The 25,130-nt window shown below is 48.1% G+C and overlaps 9 protein-coding genes across 9 annotated transcripts; 3 read left to right on the top strand and 6 right to left on the bottom strand.

Annotated features, from left to right (window-relative positions):
• Window positions 1-33: 33 nt before the first annotated feature.
• On the bottom strand, window positions 34-1,162 carry P175DRAFT_0494530 (HNH endonuclease signature motif containing protein; the record flags this gene model as incomplete). The annotated part of the gene is made up of 2 exons (XM_040896017.1): window positions 34-1,092; window positions 1,142-1,162. The coding sequence occupies 2 exons, from the start codon at window positions 1,160-1,162 to the stop codon at window positions 34-36; spliced, it is 1,080 nt and encodes a 359-aa protein (XP_040750788.1).
• A 378-nt stretch (window positions 1,163-1,540) lies between these two features.
• Window positions 1,541-3,165, bottom strand: P175DRAFT_0524974 (putative peroxisomal 3-ketoacyl-coA thiolase (Kat1); the record flags this gene model as incomplete). The annotated part of the gene is made up of 6 exons (XM_040899397.1): window positions 1,541-1,620; window positions 1,693-1,804; window positions 1,867-1,931; window positions 1,985-2,842; window positions 2,893-2,988; window positions 3,061-3,165. 6 exons carry the CDS (start codon window positions 3,163-3,165, stop codon window positions 1,582-1,584), a joined length of 1,275 nt encoding a protein of 424 aa, XP_040750789.1. The 3' UTR covers window positions 1,541-1,581.
• Window positions 3,166-4,467: 1,302 nt separating this feature from the next.
• P175DRAFT_0440851 (putative bifunctional fatty acid transporter/acyl-CoA synthetase (FAT1)) lies at window positions 4,468-6,607 on the top strand (the record flags this gene model as incomplete). The annotated part of the gene is made up of 5 exons (XM_040894044.1): window positions 4,468-4,753; window positions 4,816-4,971; window positions 5,031-6,174; window positions 6,229-6,378; window positions 6,436-6,607. 5 exons carry the CDS (start codon window positions 4,468-4,470, stop codon window positions 6,605-6,607), a joined length of 1,908 nt encoding a protein of 635 aa, XP_040750790.1.
• A 1,224-nt stretch (window positions 6,608-7,831) lies between these two features.
• P175DRAFT_0482712 (MFS transporter) lies at window positions 7,832-9,838 on the top strand (the record flags this gene model as incomplete). Its single annotated transcript, XM_040895501.1, has 6 exons — window positions 7,832-8,001; window positions 8,063-8,097; window positions 8,163-8,918; window positions 8,986-9,110; window positions 9,181-9,342; window positions 9,475-9,838. The coding sequence occupies 6 exons, from the start codon at window positions 7,832-7,834 to the stop codon at window positions 9,793-9,795; spliced, it is 1,569 nt and encodes a 522-aa protein (XP_040750791.1). The 3' UTR covers window positions 9,796-9,838.
• Window positions 9,839-10,031: 193 nt separating this feature from the next.
• Window positions 10,032-11,568, bottom strand: P175DRAFT_0524977 (KRR1 small subunit processome component). The gene is made up of 3 exons (XM_040899398.1): window positions 11,482-11,568; window positions 11,129-11,401; window positions 10,032-11,044 (listed from the first exon to the last, which is right to left on the bottom strand). The coding sequence occupies exons 1-3, from the start codon at window positions 11,539-11,541 to the stop codon at window positions 10,289-10,291; spliced, it is 1,089 nt and encodes a 362-aa protein (XP_040750792.1). The 5' UTR covers window positions 11,542-11,568; the 3' UTR covers window positions 10,032-10,288.
• A 1,857-nt stretch (window positions 11,569-13,425) lies between these two features.
• P175DRAFT_0558962 (class I SAM-dependent methyltransferase) lies at window positions 13,426-15,056 on the bottom strand (the record flags this gene model as incomplete). Its single annotated transcript, XM_040900884.1, has 8 exons — window positions 14,893-15,056; window positions 14,708-14,828; window positions 14,491-14,652; window positions 14,364-14,429; window positions 14,071-14,192; window positions 13,749-13,987; window positions 13,509-13,686; window positions 13,426-13,459 (listed from the first exon to the last, which is right to left on the bottom strand). Exons 1-8 carry the CDS (start codon window positions 14,901-14,903, stop codon window positions 13,426-13,428), a joined length of 933 nt encoding a protein of 310 aa, XP_040750793.1. The 5' UTR covers window positions 14,904-15,056.
• Window positions 15,057-18,437: 3,381 nt separating this feature from the next.
• Window positions 18,438-21,057, bottom strand: P175DRAFT_0494536 (gamma-tubulin-complex subunit SPC97; the record flags this gene model as incomplete). The annotated part of the gene is made up of 2 exons (XM_040896018.1): window positions 18,438-20,620; window positions 20,679-21,057. 2 exons carry the CDS (start codon window positions 21,055-21,057, stop codon window positions 18,438-18,440), a joined length of 2,562 nt encoding a protein of 853 aa, XP_040750794.1.
• A 228-nt stretch (window positions 21,058-21,285) lies between these two features.
• On the top strand, window positions 21,286-22,621 carry pup2 (proteasome core particle subunit alpha 5). Its single transcript, XM_040898993.1, has 5 exons — window positions 21,286-21,487; window positions 21,548-21,560; window positions 21,629-21,707; window positions 21,819-22,162; window positions 22,319-22,621. The coding sequence occupies exons 1-5, from the start codon at window positions 21,463-21,465 to the stop codon at window positions 22,596-22,598; spliced, it is 741 nt and encodes a 246-aa protein (XP_040750795.1). The 5' UTR covers window positions 21,286-21,462; the 3' UTR covers window positions 22,599-22,621.
• Window positions 22,622-22,742: 121 nt separating this feature from the next.
• Window positions 22,743-24,471, bottom strand: P175DRAFT_0502941 (25S rRNA (adenine645-N1)-methyltransferase). Its single transcript, XM_040897509.1, has one exon. It carries the CDS (start codon window positions 24,374-24,376, stop codon window positions 22,841-22,843), a length of 1,536 nt encoding a protein of 511 aa, XP_040750796.1. The 5' UTR covers window positions 24,377-24,471; the 3' UTR covers window positions 22,743-22,840.
• Window positions 24,472-25,130: the final 659 nt, after the last annotated feature.

Consider the following 25,130-nt stretch of genomic DNA (forward strand, 5'->3'; position numbering starts at 1 on the left):
CGACCTCGACAACCGCTTTCCCGATTATGCAATTTAGTATCCCCATGGTTTATTTTCAGTGTCAAGAATTTTCGCCCGTAGGTGTCCTTTCTTCTCCGTAGGGCGTTGCTTGTCTGTAGACTTTCGGGAATCGGGCGTTTCGTTGACATTCGAGGATAGTAGTGAGAGGCCGCTCGCTGCAAGAAGGTCTTCGATGTTGGTGCTTCCACTCGGCGCAAGCCCACCACAGTCTTCAAAATCTTTTAGGACCTTGTCGATTATCTCCGCCTGGCCACTTAGATGTAGAAAGTTTCCAATACAAGCGTGGATTCCGAGAAGTTTAGGATCTGGAAGTTCCCAACTTCCTTTGTGAATTCTGAACTTGACAAGCCGATTTTTAGGTAAATTCCGTATCGGCCCTGTGGCGGTATCTGGAAAGGTCTTGATTCGATACTGGTGAGCAACTCCGGTTGCTTCAAAAATGAGTCTGAATTGACCGAATTCAGTGTGAAGTGGCGACTCTAGCATTAGGATGTTCTTTTCCGTATTGATCTGGTCCGAGGTAAAGGACATACTGCGAAGAACTGGAAAGTATCGCCTTAGGTTGACCCAAGTCTTTGCATGTCTGTCCACTGCCTCACCGTCATTAGCCTGAAAGGATCCAAGTGCAAATGGAATAATGTGTGCCGCTTCAAGATGGGTCGTTATTGCGTTCTGTGGATGGGGGTGACTGTGACTATACTGCCCCGTTGCAAGACATTTGTTGCCATCTCTTTCTAAACAGTGGTGCCGGAGTTGCGACTGAGAGCTTCTGCTGATGGGCTCGATGTTTAGGCTATTGAGATTCTCGATGGAATCTTCAACGCCGGAACGCGGAGACGGAGTGATTTCAGTGGGTGTTTTGCCGCCCTGTGCTTTCATAGGAATCAATAAACCAGTTCTGATGCTTTGGACCAGTTGCCGAAGCTCCTCATCGTTTGCACACCCTGAAACGTCTCCCGCCAGATTTTTTTTTCCGTCAGGAGGAAGGATCTTGAAGAAGTCACGGAGGAAGTCCTTGGTTTTGTCCGTGGGCTCGAGTGGTGTGTAGCTATTCAGCTTTTGATCCAGCTTCTAGCTTGATTATAAGTATTGAAAGACTAGAAGACAAAGAAGGACACACCGTCTTCGAGGATGATGACATTCTGCTGACTGCCTAGGTTGGGGTGAGTTTAGGGCCAGTTTGGAGGGCATGGTACTGTAGTTCCAGTAAAAGCAAAGCGGCCGAATCAGCTGTGGCCGTTAAGAAGGGGATTGATGATAGATGAGTGAGATTGGTTGAAGGAAAGTTAGGTGGGCGAGCCTGATCGCCCTCATTAAAGCGGCGGCAGCCCAGAGAGGAAAACGCCACCCCGCGGACATCAGTATTCATGGGGAATGGCCCACCATCACCACTCTCTCTTTAAATACAAGTATACACCTAGGTTGCCGGAGACAGAAGGACTGCCAATGATTACGCTTCCGCATATCTTTCAAGAATAGGCAACGAACGCGAGTATTATCGACATAGGCCAGGTCATTTCAAAGTATTATTTACAGATATTTACGCTCAAATAAGACAATCTAGTGCTCAGAAACAAAGATACCAGCCATTCCCATGCCCTTAAAAAAGAAAAAAAAAATACGTTAGTAAAATGACCCTGCGAAAAAAAAAAAGGTATCGTGGAGACTCACAGTTCCGACACACATGGAGGTGACAGCCACCCTCTTATTCTGTCGTCGCAATTCGGAGAGAGCTGTGACAACCTGGCGGGCGCCAGTGGCTCCCAATGGATGACCAAAAGCACTGAGATTTGTTAGTAAACATAAAATTCCCCGTAGATATAAATGTAGTGGTTGTGGACTTACATAGCACCACCACGAGGGTTAACCTTGGCCTCGTCAAGCTCTAGCTTTTGAACGCAGTATGCACCCTATTTCGAAGTTAATCGCCATATTTGGTTGCAAAGTCTAACAGTTTACATACCATGGAGGCGAAAGCCTCGTTGATTTCGAAAATATCAATTTCGTTGGTGGTCAAGCCGAACTTGGACAGGATCTTGGGAATGGCGTAGGATGGTCCAATACCCATGATTCTGGGCTCCAGACCAGTGACGGTAGCACCGCAAAACTTGCCGACAATGGGCTGGCCGAGCTCCTGGGCACGAGAGCGCTTCATGAGGAGAACGGCAGCCGCGCCATCAGTGATCTGACTTGCGTTTCCACCAGTGGTCTGGCTGGGCTTCCACTGGGGGAAAGCAGCGCGAATCTTTCCGAGGGATTCAGCAGTAGTACCGTAGCGGATACCATCGTCACGGTCGACAATAATATTCTTGACTTCACCAGTCTTGGGGTCCTTGATCTGAGTTTTGACCGGGACGATCTCGTCGTTGAACCAGCCGGACTTCTGGGCGTGCTCGGCCTTCTGATAACTCCTGGCAGCGAATTCATCCATCATCTGACGAGTGATGCTAAATTGACCGGCAACGTTTTCGGAAGTCTGACCCATGGGCTGTTTGTTCTGTGAGGCAATAGGGTGCTCGCTGACCTCGGGGGACATCTCGGGGGCACCTCCGTCGGCGTTGGTGCTCATGCTCTCGGCACCCACAGCAATACCGACATCGATTGAACCAGCAATGATCTGGTTGGCGATGTTCTGGATTGCCAGCAATCCAGAGGAGCAGAATCGGTTGGCGACAGACGCGGCAGCTGTGACGGGGTATCCTGCGGCAAGGACAGCTGAACGAGCGACATAGGCTTGACCGGGGCAGAGACAGTTGCCAACGCAGACATCTTCGACAAGGTTAGGGTCAAGTTTGGATTTCTCGCGAACGGTCTGGTAGTGCTGTATTAGATACGTAAAATAGGGTACGTTAGGAAACAGGTCGCCATTACCGTCAGTAAGGAGACAAGGAGGCTGTCGAGATTTGTGTCCTTCAACCCACCCTTCTTGGCTTTTGTGAGAGGGGTGCGCACAGCAAGTGTGATGACCTGTTTTTGCAATGATCAGTAATCAAGCAAGCCTCCATGGTATGAATGATGTGAAAAAGCTTTCGAATATACCACATCGTCCGCGTTCTTAGCCAACAGCTTTTGTCTGTTAGTAGTGGCGCTGGAGCCCGCAAGCTGGCCCGCAATGGAGGACAAGCGCTGTTGAGGAGAAGACATTGTTTCGGATTATTCTATGGGGGATGAGACAGCTAAAGATGCTTTCTGTAGGACTTATTTTCCAAAAAAAAGAAGAAGAAGAAGAAATGTTCACATTGTTATATGAAGAAACTGGGAGAGAGATGCGATCAACCGCGGCTCGGGGGAAACCCCATAACTAGTAGGTGGGCCAAAGGTGAGTCGAAATCGGTTCACGGGGAGGGACACGATGATTGCTTATAATTTATGGAGGAAAGGCCATGGCGTAATGTGGGATTGTTTTCATAGTTATGCCACTATAAAAGGAGAAATAGCTGACTTAGGTACTTGGATTCTTAGACAGAGTGGACGGAGGGAGTACGGAGTAGGAGGCATCACATTTCGGGATACTTCCGTCTCCTCAGGTCTATGGAGGAAGCTATCATTTGGAGTATAATATAGTACCTAGGTCCTAGGTAGCTATTAAAACAGTACCCAGTATAAATATCCATGATCCATGATTTGTAGTGTGAGAGAAAGTCTCAGACAGCCGAAAGAAGATGCCGTTAACAAAGGCGTAAAATTCGTAAAATACAGGTAAAGTTACTTTACTGGCCTCGGTTGTTGGTGTTTAGAAATTACCCCTTTTAGGATATATTAGTCAGCAGTTTGCTGGCATGGCTGAGTCAGCAATTATCATGGGGAACACAACACAACAACAACTACTACTACTACCTAGGTGTATTCCAGACTCAATTATATTTACAGGCTCATCTTATCACGTCCGTGTTGAACATGTCCCTGTCCCTAATCGCATCTCCTCCATCTCTGCGAGGAAGAAACGGATATTCTACTCAACCGTTCACGAAACTTGGAGGTTGGAACTACGGTGATATCAATTCTCATTAATCCACCAGTGTATTGGTTCTTCTTCCTGTCTCTGAGCCATCGGGTCTTACACCGTCTGCGAATTGCCGTATTTTTCACGAGCCGATAGCTGGGGATAACTCTCTGTGCCTGTGTAAATAAGCGGCCGATCAGCGGGGCATCAGCTCCCGTCCCCAGATTCCGACTCAGTCTCCTTTAGACATAGCTATGTCTGGCCTATCACCTAACCATCGACCCTTGGAGGGAGGTTAAAAGACTCCAGGGCCCGCATGGCCAAATGCGGGGTTGGTGTTTTGTTGATGATTTGTTTCTCTCTTCCAGTTCTCGGGGCATAATCGGGACCTCGCCAAGACTTTGGACAGGTCAACATTGAACTCTAGGGTACCTAGTTACGATACTAAAGATACGACCTCCTCGGTTTTTGGAGTATCCCTTCTTCCAGTCACTTGTGCCACAATGGATCTCTTTTCCGAGATCAGCATACCTGCGATGGCTGCTGCATCGACCTTTTCCCTCGCAGCGGGTGCTTACTTGAATGCAAAACTCTCCATTTCTACGGATTTGGCTACAATCTACAATGATCGCGCTTGGGAAAATCGCCTGTCTCACCGCATCTCCCAGCTGGGTGATGCAACCACTCTCTATGGGATGCTCAGGCGAGTGGTTGAGGTAGAGGGTCATGGATCGAAAGAGGCTCTTTGGTTTGAGGGCAAGACATGGACCTATAGCCAAGTGAAAGACCGTATGTTGATTTCTCTCTGACTCGTCGGACGCAAAACTTAGTTTGCTAATTCTAGATCAAAGTTGCGGATCGAATGGCCACTCTCCTCCATAGAAAGGAAATCAAGGCCGGCCATTTTGTTGCTGTTTTTACAACCAACTCCCCCGAGATGATTGTCATCATCTATGCTCTCTCAAAGTTGGGCGCTGTTGCCGCTCTCATTAACACAACCCTGCGAGGTATGAGTGCACATCGATGTCTTTGCATGGGTTTGACCCTCTAATTATGCATCAACCAGATGATACCTTCATTCACTGCTTAAATGTCTCGAGCTCCAAATTCGTGATCTCTTCGCCCGACCTCTCACAGTTTGTGTCCTCTGATTTACCCCATCTATCGCTGAATATCTCGTCTTTTGACGGGATTTCACCTGCATGCGAACTCGTGACACCGGTTGAGCTGCAGCAGTTCTCACCATCTGAGCTGCTTGCCGCAAAGAGATCCCCAAGTGATTTATCTACCCTTATCTACACTTCTGGTACTACTGGGAAACCCAAGGCCTGCGCTGTGCGCAACATGATGGTTTTAGCCACATCTAATCCCCTTTCCCTCGACGTCGACAAGCCCTCCAAATACTTCCCTCTTCGCACCTACTCCTCTCTTCCTCTGTTCCATGGTACTGCCTACTTTACGGGGCTGTGCTACTCTGTTGGCAATATAGGAACCCTTTGTCTGCGCCGAAAGTTCTCCGCGTCTCAATTCTGGAAAGACGTGCATGACTCGAAATCCACTCGTATTTTATACATTGGGGAACTCTGCAGATATCTGCTCTCCACATCTCCGTCCCCTTACGACCAGGATCATACATGCATTGTTGCCAGTGGCAACGGGCTGCGTGGGGATATTTGGGAGCGTTTCCGCCAGAGGTTCAACGTTCCCGAAGTTCGGGAGTTCTACAGATCTACCGAGGGCATCGCCAAATTTGACAACTTGGGTGTGGGGTCCTGGGGAGCTGGAAAGGTTGGGTTCTCGGGGCCGATTCGGAGGTTCTTCGAGGATGATACAATTATCGTCAAGTATGATACCGAAACAGAAATGCCCTATCGGGATCCGAAAACTGGCTTCTGTATTAGGGCTAGGCTTGGGGAGGAGGGCGAGGCAATTGGCCGAGTCAGGAACCGAGGTCTGCTCACCGAATACCTGCACAATGAAGATGCCACTGAGAAGAAACTACTCCGAGATGTGTTCGCGAAGGGCGATATTTTCCAACGGACAGGCGATTTGTTCGTCCAGGACTTGGATGGATGGGTAAAGTTTCAGGATCGAGTGGGAGATACCTTCCGCTGGAAGGGCGAGAACGTCAGTGCAGGAGAAGTCAGAGATCATATTTGTCGAATTCCGGATGTCCATGATGCCGTTGTCTACGGTGTAAAACTGAGCGCGTATGTTGAAGTACTCATGGTTTGCGAATTAAGTGCTGATTACTCAATCTCTAGATACGATGGTCGGGCAGGTGCTGCAGGTATCACGCTCGAGGACCCCTCCGAGACTACTGCCACCGAATTCATGGGCAAGCTCCATAGTGAGCTGAGAAAGAAAGGAGTCCCAACATACGCTGTTCCACGACTTGTCCGGCTTACAGAAAAGTGAGATTCCCAATGTGAACCGCAACCGGTATTTCTGTTACTAACTACCTCTTCCAGAGTTGCAACCGGAGTGACGTTTAAGCAAGCCAAAGGGGATATTACCAAGAAGGGCTGGGATCCCCGAAGTGACTGGAAAGGTGATAAGCTATTCTGGCTGAATGGCACGAAATACGAGACGCTCAATGATGAGAGCTGGTCCTGCATTGAAAGTGGGCGGGCGAAGTTATGATGATGCTTTGGTATCCGTATATTATACTAGCCTTAAATCCTCGCTACGCTCGGCGGCTTGTTGGGGCATATGGCAAACTAATAGTATAGTCTTAATTATAGTATGATAGCTACTATATTAATGCAAGTATGGAAGTTAGAATTAAAATAGGTATTAAAGTAGATATTAAAGGAGGCATTCAAGTAGGTATTAGCATGGTAATATTAGCATGGTAATAGCTTATAAAAGTAGATAATATAGGAATCTCTATAGCTAACAGGTTAACCAACATCCCAAGGTTCTACAGCATGGAAAAGATGGCCCTGCGGGCCATAGTTCTTCCGAAGCGCGCGTAGAACTCAGCACGGTGTACGGGTCATACCACGAGTGTTTGAGGGAAGCTTCCAAAAGTTACCTAGCGCCACGTGATCCACAGTATTTAATTCGCCAATTCGTTCTACATTTTCATACATCTTAAGCAACCTTTTCCATACCAGTAGAATCCATCGTCATCGGGGATTTGACGTTCATTCGATAGAAAGAACATAGACAGAATATTTAGACAGACTCATAATCTTACTTCTTGATCTCTCGTACTCTGTAGGATGTGCGGTCGCTATCAATGGCTTGCTTGTACTTAGAAGTTTTTGCGGATGTATATTGAATCCCGTCATCTGACAAGCCAGTCTCCTTTTTTTGGGGGGTTTCCAACGTCTCTTTTTAGATTTCCAGACTCTCCTCATACACAATGAGAAATCCTCAGTCTCCTCAGAAATCCAACCGGAAACCCAAGGGAATCCAAGTTTCTACAACCCCACATCTCACGTCCTGAAGCCCGAGCCAAGTCAAGACGATCGACACGCTTGGTTGGAATCTGGATACCGCTCGACTAGTCTACGGGCTGCAACCCACATTTCGATAATGTGTCGGGTCTGATTGCTCGAGATACGCACGTTCACAACCTAGTTGAGGAGACTAATAATGAGAATGGACCCGGCTAGTTCAAATGTCGATTGGTGGGGTTAAGAAATCAATCTCTTAGCAATTGATTAAGGAAAGGAAATCATGGATCTCAGCAATCCCCCCCCCCTTCCTCCCTCTCCCTTCCCTTGCTTTGCTTGACATTATTTCCCGAGTTTCAGTTCAAACGTTCCAAGGCGCATTGACGGGGTCCTAGCTGCAGCTTTAATCGCCACTTTACGGACAATATCGGTGGCTGTAAAGCTTCATCTGCCTCAATTTAAGATGGCTACTGCGCTTGCTCCTCCGTCACAAGACGAGGCAGCTAAATCCCAAGATCTTGTGGTTCAGGATGCCTTGGATGATAGTAAAACTGATCTTGAGCAACCTACAGCCCCTGATCAATTTGATGAGAGATACCGCACGACCAAATTGGAGATTTGGGCTTACTATGCGTGCGTAGCAGATGATGGGTGTGGATGAATTGAGCTTTGCTAAATTTTTTTCCCTGGCTAGTTATTATATTGGAAATAACGGATTGTCTCTGTTCAGTGAGTTTTTCTCCTTTCTCTCGGGAAGATTCCGATGTTCGTCAGTATTCTAATAGGTATCCTAGATTTTGCACCCACTGCTTTTCAGAATCTGCTGTATCAAGCGGCCGGGGATGAAGGTGTCCTGATGTTCGCAGGCAGACTGCGCTCCATCGAAAGTATTGTCCTCCTGAGCAACGGAATTTCATTCGCCATCCAGGTTGTTATCTTCCTGATCATCGGTAGTTTCGCCGATTTTGGGACCTGGAGACCAAACATCCTCATCGGATTGTCAATTATTGCGTACGCAATCGGATTCGGCTGGCTTGGTGTCCATACTGAAGATAAGTGGCACATTGGGGTTGGATTGTACATGGTTGGACTCATCGCCTACCAGACGACGTTGACATTCTGGACCGCTGCGTTCCCAGGTCTGGCGCGCAACACAGCTGAAATGAAGGCGAAAGCCGATGAGTATAGGAGTGGAGATATCTCGCGTGACGAGTACGATTTTGCCGACATGATGAAGCGGAGCCAGTTGGCCAATATTGCGTTCTATATCCAATCGATCGGCGAGATCTTTATCCTGGCTATCATTGTCGGGATCATGTTTGGCCTGCGTGTTGATGACAGCGAAGCGAACAATAACTGGGGGCTCAGCGTGCTCATTGCATTTGCTAGCGGCGTCTGGTTACTTATTTCTTTGCCCTGGTTCTTCATTGAAAAGAGACGGCCGGGACAGGATACAATGGGTCAGAATATTATCCTAGCTGGGTTGAACCAGCTCTATCAGGCTATACGACAGGTTTGGAAGCTAAAACAGAGTTTACTATATCTTATTGGTAAGATTGTATTCTCAGGCTTTCTTTTGAAGGATTGTAATACTAACAGAAGTGCTATAAACGACAGGATACTTCCTCCTCGGCGACTCCTTGAATACAACAGTGACCGTGATTTCTACCTTGCAAAACAGCATTGTAGCGTACAACACTCTACAACTGACTTATTTACTGATTGTCGGAATCGCAGCCCAAGTACGACCCCCAACTCCCCCAAGATCCAGGTAAATCTATATTCACAGACTAACATCCAACCAAAACACAGGCCGTCGGAATCTACGCATTCTGGTACCTACAACAGCGGTACAATCTCTCCCCTAAGACCATGTTCAACGCCGTCGCAATCGGCATCATCCTTCTTGACGGCTGGGGGATGATAGGCATTTGGACCCAGAAATTCGGATTTCATAATTCCTGGGAAGTCTGGGTATGTCCTCACCTTTCCATGCACTCTTTTATATACTCTCTCTCTATCTATCTATTTTCAAACACCCCCTTAACCATTACCATACTCCTATGTAAGTGGCTGACTTGAAAAAAAAAAAAAAAAAAAAAAAAGGTCTACCAAGCCTTCTACGGTCTCTTCGTCTGCCCCTGGTACAGCTACTCCCAGATCATGATCTCAGAAGTCACCCCACGCGGCCACGAATTCCTCTTCTTCAGTCTCTTCAGCATCATTGGGAAAACATCCTCTTTTATAGGCCCGCTCGTGTCCAGCGCGATCATTGATGTGTCGCCGAACAACAACTCCTCCACGCCGTTTTACTTTTTGTTTGCCTTGAGTATCGTCAGTTTTGGCGTTCTGGTGATTTGGTTGGATTTGAAGAAGAGTCGGGAGGAGCAGGAGAGGTTTTTGAAGGATAAGATGAATGGGCTGTAGGTTTTTTTCATTTTTATTTTTCATTTATGTTTTTGTCTTTGCTGAGGGAGGGGGGGGGGGGGGGGAGAAAAAGGAAGAGGGTTGGGTTGGGCTGGGAATGGAATTGTGATGGTATAGTGGATATATATATATGGGTTTATGAGCTATGGTTGAACAGATCCATAATGATGTATGTATGTATACAAGACTTAGATGCAATACAATCTACAAGAGATAACATATGAAGAACATGATTTAAATCTTGTTTCATCCGGTGTGACAGCCAAATCTGCCAATCAGATAATTGATACACATTTTTGACCAAACACAAGTTTAGTGGCCCTTTCAAGCTTTTTGAACTTTGAAAAGAGATACAAAGAAGAAAAACTCCAGCCTATGCTATGCCTCCGCGCCTTGTCTCTGACAGTGAACGGGAGGGACTCTGAAAACACAAACCAATAGACGAAAATACAAAAGCAGACGCAGCAGAAGCACCAGCGGAAGAAGGCGTGGGTTAAGCCTCTCCGTCCGAAGATGCATCGCCCTTGGATTTGCTCTTCTTCTTCTTCTTCTTTTCTTTCTTTTCGGAACTCTCGACGTCCGGCTCCACTTCGGAGTCCCTCTTGCGCTTCTTCTTTTTGTCTTTCTTCTCCTTTTTGGCTTTCTCTGCTTCCTCTAGCTCCTCCGGTGGTACAAACGCCTTCTCTCGCTCCTTCATCTTCTCCTCGCGCTTTACACGCTGCTTCTCCATAATATCCTCCTTGTGAGCACGATCCTTGGCCTCCTTGGATAAGAAGTACTCTCCGGACTCGATCTGTAAATCCACCTTGCTCTTCTCCGGCGCTGGAGGGAAAGGAGTATACGTCTTCTTGGACTTGTCGGTGACCTTGAACGGGACGCGACGCTTGGAGAGGGTGCGCTTTTTGAAGTTAGGCAGGAATCGGTCCCACGATTCGTTCGCCAGAGTCGGGTCCTTAGCCAGCTCCCGCTTGATCATCAATTCTTTAATATGGTAGATGGGGTGAATGTTGGCCATGCAATCGTCAATGACTTTCCGGACTTCCTTCAAGCCCTTGAAAGGGCCCATGGCTGCGACGGTGTTTCCCTGAACGAGGATATAGGTGCCAGTCAAGAGCTCGAGCGCTTTGAGAGTGGAACCTGAAGGACCAAGAATACGTTGACGGCGCTTGACAAAGCGTTCCTTGCTGCGTACTTGGTTTCTGATCTTGATAATGTCACATGCGACTTCGTCTTCGAGGATTTTCAGCGCCTAATATCATGAATGTGTTAGTCGTGGGGGGAAGCGCTGTACGTATGAGGAGGTCGGGATAAAACAGCGCAGTCAGCCACTCACCTGTTGAACGGGCACACTTCGCGATAGTAGTTTGATGAGATCGCGAGCTTTGAGAATCGCAGCGGGATCAAAGGTTTTTCGGGTGGTCTTCACCGTCATGCTACCCTCCACCAAATCCAGGGTACAGGCGATTCCATTTTTCTCTAGAGCTCTTGTGACTACGGGCCATGCTTCCTTCAGGTATACTTCGCGGTATTTAGGGAAAAGAGTAGCGAATGACGATTCCTCGGCGAAACTACCAGAAGCATTGTCCTCTGGCTTGAAAGGATCGATCTAGTGTAAAGAATCGCGGGTGAGTAGAGTGACGAGGCAAAATTTGGGGGAGGAGAAAAAAAAAATTGGTCAAACCGTACCTTCCACTTGTCGATATCATCCGTATCCCACGGCTTGTCCCTCTTGTATGTGGAGGGCATTTTGAGGGTATTGATGTTGGTTGAAATGGACCAAAAGGATTCCAAACTGCGAAATTCTTTGATGGCGGATAACTTTTTTTGGGGTTCGGCCAGCCACTTACCGAATCAGGAAGGAACTTACAGCCTCAAGATCTAGGCAGCCACAAGGCATCGATCTCATCTTGGATTCCCGCCGTAAGCGCCCAAGCGCGAAATCACTGGGGACGCCCAACCCAACCATGCCTGTCATTTCGATCGAGTATCCATCCCTATGGTCTCTGGATGCTTGAAGAAGGGGTTTAGACTGAGGGAAAAGGCTTAGACTGCAAGGCATCACGCGTCATTTACAGCTCGAAATACCCACCGGCCTCCTGATGATGGATCTTATCCCTGATAGTCTTGACGGAATAGGACTAAGTCTGGCTGGCCCCTTTTCCATAACTCCGGGGCAACTTATTTGTTCCGTCTGATTTAGTGCGCCATTGAATCTTGTTTTTGTCCAAGGAGGGAATGGAATGGCTCTCTATTAATAAGGGGGGAACTGTCCAGGGGGGACATTGGGTATCTATTACGGTATTGGGCATTTTCTGTGAGCTGAAACGACCGTCAACCCGAGTAAATTACCAATACCAATGTAGCAACTTTCCTCTTACTGGGTGAATAGACTTTAGGATGTTGTTAAGTTATTCCTAGCTCTTATAAATAGTTTATAGATCTCTTGGTTGTGTCAACAAAGGAAGGACAATCAAACTGGCCCACCAAAGCAAAGTACGGGATGGATCTCAATTTTCCATGAATTGGACGAGATCGGATGATTGCCCGGTACTAGGATTCAGGGAGGCAAATAGTCCATGTATCTAATAGACAGAGACGTGTGCTGCCCCTCTGCATTGTTGGTGGTCGTGGTCGTGGTGGAGGTGCTGGTGGTGGAGGATGCACCACCAGGTCATAGCTTCTATAGGCAAGAACTGAAGATAAATTGAAGGTTAGATAATGTGGGATGTAAGACAATAGAAAATTTACCAGCTGGTTCCCTATAGAAAGCCTCACAGAAAATGGATTTGCGCTTTGTTGAAGGTGGTGGTTTGATTTTCTTGTTCGTTCCCAGTACTAAGGTTCAGTACCCGCAACGGCCTGTGACCTCTTTGGTCTCCTTCCTCTCTCTTCACCTTCAGTCTCTGTTTCTTCCTCTTCTCCTCTATTTTCTCTCCGTGGCCATTATTGTCACATTCGCCCATCCCACCTAAGGTTCTCACCTTTGACTCTGAGAGACTTCTGGGTGAAAGTACAACTGATACGCTCTTCTTCCTCGCGCCCACAAGCTTTTCGGCTAACAGAAAACAACCAACAGCCTAGGGATGGAATGTGCGCATCCCATCGAGATGTGGTCTAACACCATCTGTGGAAATGCATCTGAATTGCTAACCCCCACAGCCTCCCTGGCTCTTGGGTGGCATGATAGGTCCTGTCAAAAACCCTCACAAATAAGCTAAACGGCGTGCTAGCGGCTATGAGCACAGCAGCCCTAGACAACCTTGGACTCGGCCTGGGACTATTCCTGATAAACAGCTTGTAATTCCTAGGCATGAAACTCGGTGGATCTTGGATCCTAAGATCTTCTCCGGAGTTTCACTTATTTTCGAGAAACTACCGTGAGTATTCACTTTTCTAGACTCCTGTGGAATATCTTATGTGAGAGAAGCAGAAGCCATTTAACTGACCACTGGCCCTTGACGGATATATCAAAACTCTAGATAAGATTCAACTTTGTTGGCTTTGACTAAAATTGAATGCCTTTCTTCTGAGCGAATTAACCAAATATGATTCCCGAACACAGACGAGAAACTCCGATCTAGTCTTCGAAGATAGGACAGCCTTGGCCGGACGTTGTTTCAAACGACCAATTTACCCATGAGGTTTTCGTCCAATACAAACGTATCTAGGCTGTTAGTGCGTTCCTAGGCTTATCGCAAGCACCAGTCACTTACAATGGGAAGTAAGCTTTCAAGCTTAAGTCGTCAACCTCGCGTTGAGCCCGGGATATCAAGTCTTGGTACTGTTCTTCTGGCATGTTGAGGCGTTGAGTCAACGGGTATAAGGCGAGAGAATGAAGCAGCTTCGCGACATTTTCACGATTCATTGCACCGATGTCCCGGATAGACGGGCCTTACATGTGGTTAATCGGGGTCTTCAAGATGAAGACAAGGAAAAAAGGTATTTTGACTTACTATTCGACCATGCCGATAGAGGCAGGGGAATCATTTTTGCCTCAACTTCTGTGAACCCTTCTGCCACCAAGAGCGCCTTCAACCGCGTTCCCACCCGAGGGTCCTTTACCTCTTCCAACGAGCCCATGAGCCGAGTGCTCCATTGCCTTAATGCATGTTGTTCGCCGATGGAGCCGTTATCTGACTGGACATTGAAATATATTTCGACTAATTGCACCCAGCCTCCGGGTTTCAGAACTCTGTATCACTCATGCCGTCAGCCATGTCTCTACCGTCGATATCGGTGAATCTAGTGGTATGGTTGCTATGCCATGGACTGAACCTTTTGATGTCTCGAATATAAGATGACCAGCGTGTTCGGTTGATACCTGCCGCGAGCAATCGAGAGTTGACCAGGTCAAAATAATTGGAGGAGAATGTGAAAGGGCGGTTTAAGTCGTCGACCTGGCAAGAATTATATCAGCATTCCTTGTTAATATTGCCCTCATCAGGTAAAACAGTCATGATATTGGACTTGTTAAAAGGGTAGCATTATGCCATAGATGCCCATTCAACAATTTTTAGGGTTTTGTGCGGTTGGAAGTCGGTCGGAAGAGGAGGCTGAGGGCATCTCACCTGGAGCCACAAGTTTTCCGGCGTATCATCTGGGTTTGTGTGAGGAAATATATCGACTCCGATCACCTTGATCATTCAGGGAATCCAGTTAGTTCCTGGTGATATAGGGTTTAATTTGGATAGTTACCTCGCAGTCAGGGTTTTGCTCTGCAACATCAATAGTCCATGACCCGGCCCCATAACCACAATCCAATAGCCTTCGAAGGCGAGATACAGGAGGAAAAATCAGTCTGTTATCAAAGAGTTTGTTGAAAATTCGGTGCTGGAGTTCGAGGCGCTCGGCTTCATCCTGGTGACACTCAGCAGTCAGCAAATGGTAAGAATCCAACAATCGTTGACCTTACGTCGTCGACAGGTTCAAACGATATTTGGTTATCTATTGAATATTTTTGATATTCGCGGTCTTGAACGGTTATAGTGGTGAGGTACTTGTCATCTAACTCCTCTGTTTGGGAATCTGGGTTCCTTCATGGGTAGAAAGTCAGCCACTCCTGCAAACTCCTACAGGCTTAGGCTAAGGATCGGGTACGTCATTGCCATTTGTGAAGACTTCCTCTCAATTCTATTTTTCCGATATCTGACAAGTTAATTCAGGTGTGCGATGGAAACTCCATTGTGAGGCGAGATTTTCATAGGATATATGGTGGTGAATGAATGAAGCGCGAACTTAGTGTGGCCTGAGCCTTTGTTGAGGCGAACGATGTGGCAGAGAAAATCCGTCGGCGATAAAAGTGCCGCTGGGCACCGGCAAAAGGCCAGCGTTATTGACCCTCTAAATGATCTGAAGAAGGGCTATGCGGGACTCAGATTTCGTACTAAAATGTACTGACAGTATATGAATCCTGCTTGGCCTAGAGCTTTTCGTGTGTTCTGCTGGTGAAACTCGGAGGCGAAACAATACAGAAAAGTCCCAAGACGCCCCCCCTCCCCCCTCCCCCCCCCCCAGAGACACAAAGACGGATCTGCAAGTATTGCTTTTTGGCTTACGTCCTCTTCTGGCAGCCACAGAACAATATCGCATCGATTGCCTAAGTGAAATACATATCTACCTTTTGAAGTATAAAATGATTACATGCAAGAAGCATTGAAGGGAAAGGAGGGGCCCGCGGTGCGTCCCGGAGGGGTCACAGCCAACATAATTAAATATATGACAAGCGCCGAAAAGGTCTCCTTTGTCTGATCCTTGGGATTCAGCTGATAGGCCCTAGCTGGCCCAAGGGGTGGTCATAGAATCTTTCGGCTCCCTTTTTGGGATTAATACACGCACTTCTGATTCACAATCACTTCTGCGAACCGAAAACCTGCGATTTCGCTGCTAGTCATCCAGGGCCCTAAGAGTTTCTTATATGAGATGTTAGTCGTCCCTGACGACTTAGATCCACAACAGCACGGGACTCTGAGCAGCTAAGCAGGGTAGATATCGAATATGTTTCCTAATAACCAAGACATGGAGCAAAACGTATGCCAGGGGGGGGTTAAGATATCCAGGAAAGGAAATCGAAGGGCGAAGAGAAGGGAGTAACGACCCAACGGCATAAGAAAAACAAACCCGCATGTTTTGCAGAGCACATGGACTCGTCGAAAACTAGAAGGTCGGCTGAAGTTAGAGGCACCTGACCAATTCATCCATAAAACAGGCTGAACGAGAATCTTCTAGGATAGAAGCCGACTCTGATGTTGAAAATTGTGGCTTGGGCCCAGCCCTCATCTTTATCCGACAAAACTGGCTACCGTAGCCTCAAAATCTTGATACACATTTCATTTTTTTCAGCAAAGCATATGACGACATCCGATTGATGTGGGCAGCAACAGGGTTTTCATATGTGGGTTACAAGTGAACAAGCAAGTAATCCGCACATAACTAATCTTTCTTAGTCTCCAGGTCGGGTCGACTAACCCTTACGAGCTTTTCCAGAAGCGCTGCGGCCTGCAGGATCTTTATTGTTATTATTCTTCTTCTTCTTCTTCTTCTTCTTCTTTATTCTTTCTTTATTCCTTGCTCCCACGCTTTGCCTCTTCACCGCTTCTTCCGGGGGTTTGCGTTGTCCATGGGCTTCGAAATAGGAGACACTAACCGCTCTATTTGATGGGGTCACAGTCCATATAGAGAATAGCAGGACAGCCTGGTATGCATTGCTATTAAGGGCGGGCCAATGGAATCAATTGGCATTGTCGTAGGCCCCCATCCCTCGTGAACAAGCCAAGCAGCGGGACGTTGGGATCGGAAAGGTTGTGGAGACTTGGAGACTTGAAACAGGTTGCCCTCCCATAAACGTCTTGTAAGTGCTACGACGACTGGGCGGTGTTTACTTTTTCTTTCATTTCCATTTGCCCGAGAGACTCAGTAACCACTACCTGCTGGCTTTTTGAGACGGAAATGACTCCCCAAACTAGACATACGGGGGCCCTGAACTTGGGAAAGAGAAGACCCATACCGGCGACGAATTAGTTCACTTGCATACCACAGCAGGCCGAGTCATTTCTTGTTTACCATAATTGGTGGCGTGGTTGGGGGGTAATGCTACGCCCAAGCCAAGAGACTAGGCCGAATTTTTTTTTTTCGAGAGAAATTCAGTTGAATGAACCTGAATGCAGGCGTTCATGCACGTCACAACGGTTCAACCGGGCCCGAGTTGATAAACCCAGACCGTCGGGACTACTTGCTGGTAGAACGACAAGAACACCAGGGATTAGGGAACCCAGAGCCACGGTTCACCTCCGGGAACGCAGAGGTCAAACCGTCAAAGCTGGGGGTGCGGTTAAACCCGCTGCTGCTAGTGTCACCGGCGCGTGAAGAATGGAGCCACCCAAATTTAACCTGTTATTGCTGGGAAATTTGGTTCACATTGGTTATTCCTTGAATTTTGGCCTTTGCTAAATTCCAAAAAAAAAAAAAGGGGGAGAGGGGGGCGCACAAGAAAATAAAAAGAAAAGGAGAAAAAAGATGGCCGAGAATCTGGCTTGGATTTTTGCGAACCATCGTTCAGAGAAAACTCAGGTACCTAGGTCGCGTGGTCCTTGGTGGGCAAAAAGAGCTAGCTGCCCAAGGAAGCAGGACGCAGATACCTATTCTGAAAGGATTATTTCAGAGCCATACCTTTTTCCCTGCTAACCAAAGTGGCCTTTCTTCCGGGCCAGGACTCAGAATGGCTGTCTGTACAAGCGGAGTTGGTGTGTGCATTCTGACCACCTGGCCGTCTTTCAGTATTTGAGATGATCTGTTATTAGCCTACTACGGACAAAACTAAACTGCGTACAGAGTAGGACAACGTAGATTATACGGCTCTATGCAGATTTATGCCTCTCTCCATCCAAATCAGGGGGTATTTCCATCATGTCATCCCATCCGATGTGTACTCCCATTTCCCACCAAGAACAAATCACCTTAAAAGTAACAGCAAAAACAAAAACAAAAACGAAAGTCATTAAAAATACGCTCCCACACACCTAATCCTCGACTGTGCAGCCTCAATCCAATCGTTATCAAGTGCGCCCCATCCTATGAAAGCGGTTGATGTACTTACCAAGACCCGGTTTTTGGATTAAGCTTCTGGGATGGGGCTGGGACGGCAGACGAATGAATCAACCTTGGGGGACATTTCTTCACTAGGCCCAGACCAAGCTAATTTGCTGTCTTAACCGAGATAGAATATAGGGGTCGGTCCCTTTGAATAACTCGTATAGACCCCATGAGTGTAGTCCGGTAATACCAAGGCCCGATTTTTGCTTTGTAGATGTGTGCGACGTAAGGCTGCGTCGTGTAATTCGAGGGCTATTAAGGGTCCTGTAAAATGGCGCCTCGGGAGGATCGTCTCAGTCCTCTTTACTGATTGAGCTCAAGGCATGCGCTAGTTTCAGCAGGACAACACTCTCGGTGGCGGCGAAGTAGTTTAGGCTACGTTGGATTAATCATACTGCATGTCCTATTTTCTTTGAACAAGAAGAGAACTGGGGAAGGGGTTGTTGCTGCATTACCTGTCCATCAGAATCCGGAGGTGGCGACCGAAATGGTCCTCGTATCGTTTCAGTGTATCTTCGAGTTTCCCGATACGGGTTGGATCGTAATTTCGTCCGTCAGAGCTGGGGGTGTTGGAACTTAGGTCCGGGTCGGCAGTAGTCAGAGCGCGTCCAAGTGAGGAAGCGGCCCAGGATGCGAACATCGTGCAGCAGGTTAGTAGCTTTGAGTGTATCTAGCTTCATCGTTAGTCTTTTTTTCCGCCCCCCCCCCTTCCCCATCTTTGCTTGAAAGGTAAGTTCCATGGTAAAGCAAACCTTTAATAGCTTGGCTTGGGTAAGCATGCATTCTTTAAGGCAAGTGTCAAGAAAATCCACATGGTCCTGCATCAATTCATCCACAGTTCGATTGACTTGCTTTGTGCCGTTGACGGTTACTTCTGATCCGTCTGCGTCCGTACCGTTGACTCGATCCATTAGATTTTGCCAGTTTGGTTCGATTACTTCCGCGGTGCAAAAGTAAAGGAGCTGCTGCACGAAGACAAGCATCTTTGAGCGCAGGTTCCATGCACGCCTCTTCCACATCTCTAACCTTCGGTCTGATGACTTGTGTCGCCAGCCCGGTACCTTGCTTTGATCCAGCCAAGAAGCAGCCAGCATGTTCTCCAAATGGCGAAGAGACAGCAAATGGCGGAAGATTAGCTGATATCGGAGGACGGTTTTGCGGCCGATAACGAGAGAGAGAGGAAATGGCACAGAGTAATCGAGTTCAAGGGCATCAAATCCAAGTATATCTTTGTCGTCCTCTCCTTGCGTTTGGGGTACTTGGTATCTTTCCAGGGCTGCTTCAGGGTTATCCTGGTCGATACCGGAGACGCTGACCACTTGCATTAGCCATTTGGTGAGCCCAACTTTATTCATTCGGACTTTGACATCTTCCTTGAATGGGTCTTGTGCTGCGATACTCCCTGGTTGACGTAGAACCAAATCGAGAAGCGATTGTAGTTTGCTCTCATTAACGCTTTTGGCTGGTTTGCGTAGCTCAGATGTACCCAGCTCCAGAAAGTACGAAAAGAAATCGGATCGATCGAGAAAAAAATAATGCTTGAGGGAGCGGAAGCGAGTAGTAAGAGAGTTTTTGGTTAACAGCAGGTTTAGTAAAGAAGCATTGGCGTAAGTATATGCGGCGTTCACGTTCTCTAGGAATCGAGGGTCATCGAACGTCTTGGGGACATCCTTAACGGCCTTGCTGATATCCACACCTCCGCACTCTCGTACCACATTGAGGTACTTGCCGGCCAGAAGCACTTTGTCCCTTACACTATCCAGTTGCGGAGGAACCTCATTATCGCGAATTGTGTATCGCTTCTCCCAGTACTCGTCCGTATAGTCTTCCTCAAGTTTCTCCCTCTTGATCCATTTCTGCTCCTTCACGAGAAATTCCGCATGGGGATCCTTGATTCCTCCGTGGTGAAGCCATTCATTGAGCATGGTCATATATGGCCTGCTCGATTCCCGGAGCAGCGTCTCCAATAGTGTCTTTGTGGTTGGATCTCCGGAAAAGGTTGCTAACCGCTCCGTCAGAAGTCGGAGAACATTGCCTCCTTTGCATATTTTTTTACCCGACATAGCACCGGGGACAAGATTTCCTCCTTCTTTGAGTTGTTCGAGGATATTATCGACATCGTCGAAGTCATCAATGGATTCATCAATATCTTGGTCTAGAAGACCGTTCTTCCAGAGTAGCTCCTGACCCAACGAGTATAGCTGAGCCAAACACTGGCTAGTCGGCATGGTGTGGAGGTGGAGGACGTGAAGAGTGAAGTTCGGATTGTTTAGAAGCTGTGTTTCCAGCTGAGCAATGAGAATCAGGTAATCCTTGAGAAGTTTCCGGATTGTAGCACATAATGCATGGCTTACAGCCCCATATTCAGCGCGACTTTGAACCTCAACAAATGCCTCTAAAGCGCTATAGTGCGTCGCCATCTTCAGCATCGACCGCGTAAGGTCCCTCAGGGTTGGATCTATTCCTGACGGTAGCTGGAAAGCTGGCCCAGTTAAACGGTCTTTCTCCGCGGATGGATCATATTGACTGTGGTAATGAATGTATTGGCCCTCGAATCCCATAAACACGAACAGTAGATCCTCCAAAATAGCCTTCTCTTGCTCGTCGGTGGATAGGTCACGAATCGGTGCGGGGTGAAGTGATTGCGGCAGCACAGAAGCTAAGGGGGGTACCGATACGCGCGTAGCTAGCGGTGCCGTAGAATGAGGCATCAAAGAGGCTTGCGGGCTCCAAGGTGCTATGTACCATGAGTGTCAGTATTAAATGCGATTCTCACATAGGAGTCATAAGCTCACCATCCGGCGCTTCCCTCTCCTTCTTCCGGATATTGGGACTGGATGCATCTGGTTGATTGGGCCTTTTGGAGCGCGACCTGTCCCCATCTCCGCGACTGCCAGCGTTGGAGGACTCTCTTGCAGGGTTCCTTGTTCGACCTTGGACCTTTTCCTTGGTCTGGATCACAACGCGCTCGGTTCGCTTTTCACTCATGATATGTTCCCGGGGGACCTTGATCTTCTGGGCCGACGTACTTCCGCGATGATCCATGTTCTCTGCTTGTACTGGCGAAGCTGTTCCGCCGCGTACACCGGCCCTTTCACTGTCGGCAACGCGACTCGACGCAACGCGGGGACGTGGGGCGTTCATGTGGCTGGCGCGACGCTCATTGAGGGACATTGTCCTGCGGAATGCAGACAGAAGGACCGATCATGAATAGGGAAACAGGAGAGGCAGGCAATCCCAAGTGAAACTGCAAAATATTTCTCTGTACTGAGGCGATATACTGCGCATGTCACTTGCCGTCCGTTTGTTTTAGCGCGATTTGGGTGCCGCTTGCTGCCTTTATGCCTGAGGCCGCCCAACCGCCTCTCCGCCAGGCACTTGCGGGACTTGCGTACGCCGTCGACTGGCGAGAGCTTCACCCAAGCTTCCCAGTCCCCCAACAGCTACTTCTTCTTCTTTTTTATCTCTATCCTCTTTCTTTGACACGCTAGTTTCTTGCCCTACTGGTCATCCTCCGTCTGCTATTTCCTCATTTAATATCTCTTTCACGAATTGTCATCCTACTCCAGATAATTCAATATGTTCATTGCGCGATCGGAATATGGTAAGCTCTATGAGACCTCTCTCGTTTGTACCTTCAGTTGTCTAACTATCTGCTCTGTAGACCGTGGAATTAAGTACGATATATTTCCTACATACCCTGAGGTTACAGTCAAGCGGGCTTACTGACAGTGAACGACCACAGCACCTTCTCTCCCGAAGGGCGTTTATTCCAGGTCGAATACTCCCTCGAAGCTATCAAGCTAGGCTCCACTGCCATCGGTGTATGTCCATACGCCCCTTCAAGCCCGTTAGACCATCACACTTGATATGAGAAAGCTCTCTTTATGCTCTGCGATGGGAATGTAAGCAACGTCACTCTGACCGCTTCACAGGTAGCGACATCAGAAGGTGTCATCTTGGGTGTTGAGAAGCGTGTCACATCTACTCTTCTTGAGGCTTCGTCCGTCGAGAAGATTGTCGAAATCGATCAGCACATTGGCTGCGCCATGTCCGGCCTGCAGGCAGATGCCCGGTCTTTGGTGGAACATGCCCGCGTAGAATGCCAGAACCATGCCTTCCACTACGCCGAACCACTGAGAGTCGAGAGCTGCACCCAGGCTATCTGTGATTTGGCTTTGCGATTCGGAGAGACTGGAGATGATGAGGAAAGCGTTATGAGCCGACCCTTCGGTGTTGCTCTCCTCATTGCTGGTTTTGATGAAGATGGCCCTCAACTGTACGTTACTATCCCGCTTTCCCCTTCCAGACGGGGCGCTCCACGTTGTCTCATGAGTTCTCTGCGGTTCCCAATTTCTATCCCTTTTCCGGTTATAAAAAGCCTTTTATCTTTTCTTTTATTTTCTTTTCTTTCTGACGTTAGTCTTCCTACTAGATATCACGCAGAGCCCTCTGGAACATTTTACCGATATGACGCAAAGGCCATCGGATCTGGAAGCGAGGGTGCCCAGGCCGAGCTGCAGAATGAATACCATCGCTCCTTGACCCTTCCCGAAGCTGAGACACTGGTTTTGAAGACACTGAAGCAGGTTATGGAGGAGAAGCTAGACGCAAAGAATGTTCAGCTGGCTAGCGTTACAAAGGAAAAGGGATTCCGGATCTACAACGATGAGGAGATGGGCCGGGCTGTTGCCCAGCTCGGTGGAAATCAATGAAGGGGGGGGGGGGGCTAATACAGTGTCTGTGAAGGCGCCGAGGGAGATGTTACGTATGACACAGCGTCTATCTTGAAGCTACATAGAAAAGAACAATGACCTCGTTTAATGATTTTGAAAGAAATAATATTTCCGAGTAAGAACCCTTAACATATGAACAAATAGATTTTTTTTTTTTTTAGGCTTGCACCGGCTCCACCAATAATCAGAGTTAACAATGTTATATATATACACATATCTGATCATCGAATCTTATACACACAAGGCTTGAGCACAGCAGCCTCGTCTTCTGGCGACATGCCATTGTCAGCAGCAGGATTTCTGTCGATGAACCTCTTCTTTCCAGGGGCAGGAGCCGCTCCAGTGGCTGATGCATGCTTGCCCTTCGCCGGAGCACCGCCCTGCTTCACAAATTCCATCTTCACGAACATCTTGTTCGACTTATCCACAGACTCGGGTTTGAGGATAAAGCCGCGGGTGCGGAAGACCTCCACGAACGCTGAGATATCAGTCTCGTCGTCATTGGTGGGGCGAGCATCTTCCGCGTAAACGTCCGCGTCATCTACATCCGATCCAGCATCGTCATCTTGCTTCTTCTTGAGCTTCTTCTTCTCAGCCTTGGTCATGGGCTTCCTTGCACCGATCTGAGCTTTCTTACGAGTCACCTTGCCAAAGCGGCTCTTGACTTCACTAACCCAGCATTCACCCTTGCCGTCGCTGCGGAGTACACGCCATGCTTCCTCGACGAATGACACCCAGTTGGTGCCCATGAGACTGAGACAAAAGATAGCCACGTCGACGGAACCGTCCTCAACAGGGAGGTTAGAGATATCGGCCTTTGTTATGAGTGAATCTTTGGGGGCGTGCAGGTCGAAACTGAGGAGTTTGAGGTTGAGTCGCTGTCCTGAGGGGCTCAGAACCCGAGCAAGCTGCGCATCACCACAGCCAAGATCCACGATTGTGCATGCACCGTGTGGTCGTCTCGGTAGCGGTAGACCCTGGTTTCGAGGGTTCTGACCGGGTCTATTCCCTTTCCTCGGGGCTGAGATAACTCCTCGGGTACGAACCGCCTTAATGTATCCGTCAACAGGGTTGGAAGGCCATGATTCCTTGACTTGGCGAGAGAATCCTGCATGGTATTCGTCGAAAAGTTCCGGGTTCGTAGTGAATAACTCAAGGGCTTTCGTAGATGGGGTGGTGTAGAGCGTTTCGTTCAAATGACGGAAACGAGATGAAATCAGCTTCTGTCGCATAGCCTGCTGGAGGGGTGTAAGGAGAGCCCCTGTCGTTGGTGGCGCCGATGGTATCAAGTCGGCCATCGGGGATTCAGCAGAAGCTGTTTGTTTTGCTTCCATGGGCTGCTGTTTTTCATTTTTCTTGTTCCTTTGCTTTTCCTTCTTCTGCTTCTTCTTCCCCTTGCTTTCCTCAGCATCATTGTTCATTCCTGCTTCTTCTACCAATGACTGTATCGTAGACTCCAGGTCTTTCTTCAATCCATCATTCTTTTGCTCCTTCTTGCTCTTCTTGTCGGGCTTCCCGAAGATGTTCGCGTTTTGCTTCCCACCTTTGAATGAGGGTTTCTGGCCTTCAATGTGGCGACGGTACATTTCACCAACATTTCTGTTCGTGACATGATCATCACCTCGCTTGCGCTTTTTATTGACATTCTGTTTAGGAGTTTCCTTGGTCTGTTGCGCTTGACTCTGGGCCTGTGATGCCGGCTCGGCCTGCTGCTTGAGGGCAGAGCTCGAGACAGACCAACCTGGGACGGCGAACATGGTTGGTTCTTGAATACCGGGAGCTCTATCCAGGGATATATTCGGATAAATGATCAAGATGGTTCGTTCTGACGAGCAGGTAATGGGCTATTTTGCTGCCGTTGCAAAATTCGTGAGAAATTTCTAAGCGGTCGAGCCCTGGGTACTTTTCTGCCTGCCTAGAAAGGCGGTCTAGAAGCCGTTGACCCACCGCCTGAATGACTCGCTTAGTCAGAATTGGGATAACGAGAGAGCTCACATCGTCCTCTTTGGGGAGGAGTAGAAGTATTTATAATCACAGCTTATTCTCTTCTTCTGATGTGAATCTACTGGGCTGGCTCGATGCAGGTACTCCCTGAAATCCAGTCAAGAAGATAACACGTCAAACGCCACAATATACTCAGGGACGGCCTCGAGCGCGGCGCATAGTTACTATGCTTGTCACTACGCCGCCACCAAACAGTGGGTCTACTTCTGCAGAATGTGGTCAAAAAGACACCAAGTTATTGACATGGGGGGAAGAAAACACTGACGTCCAGGACCTTCATGTCCAAACCCCCAATCCCACACTTACCACCAACTCGATGAAATTCCCCGTTTTACACCCGTCGATATTGCGCAGAGGATGTGTTCGTTCGGCCGATCATGGATCTTCCATGCCCTGATAGGCTCCAACCAATCAGCGATCGATTCTCTAGGCCCTTGCGCCACCAGCCTGGGCGAACAAACAGACATCAAGTCTCGACATCTCCCCGCAACCACCTTTCCTTTCATC

This window comes from Aspergillus ochraceoroseus, assembly GCF_002846915.1.
Source record: "Aspergillus ochraceoroseus IBT 24754 chromosome Unknown P175scaffold_6, whole genome shotgun sequence".
Taxonomy (NCBI): domain Eukaryota; kingdom Fungi; phylum Ascomycota; class Eurotiomycetes; order Eurotiales; family Aspergillaceae; genus Aspergillus; species Aspergillus ochraceoroseus.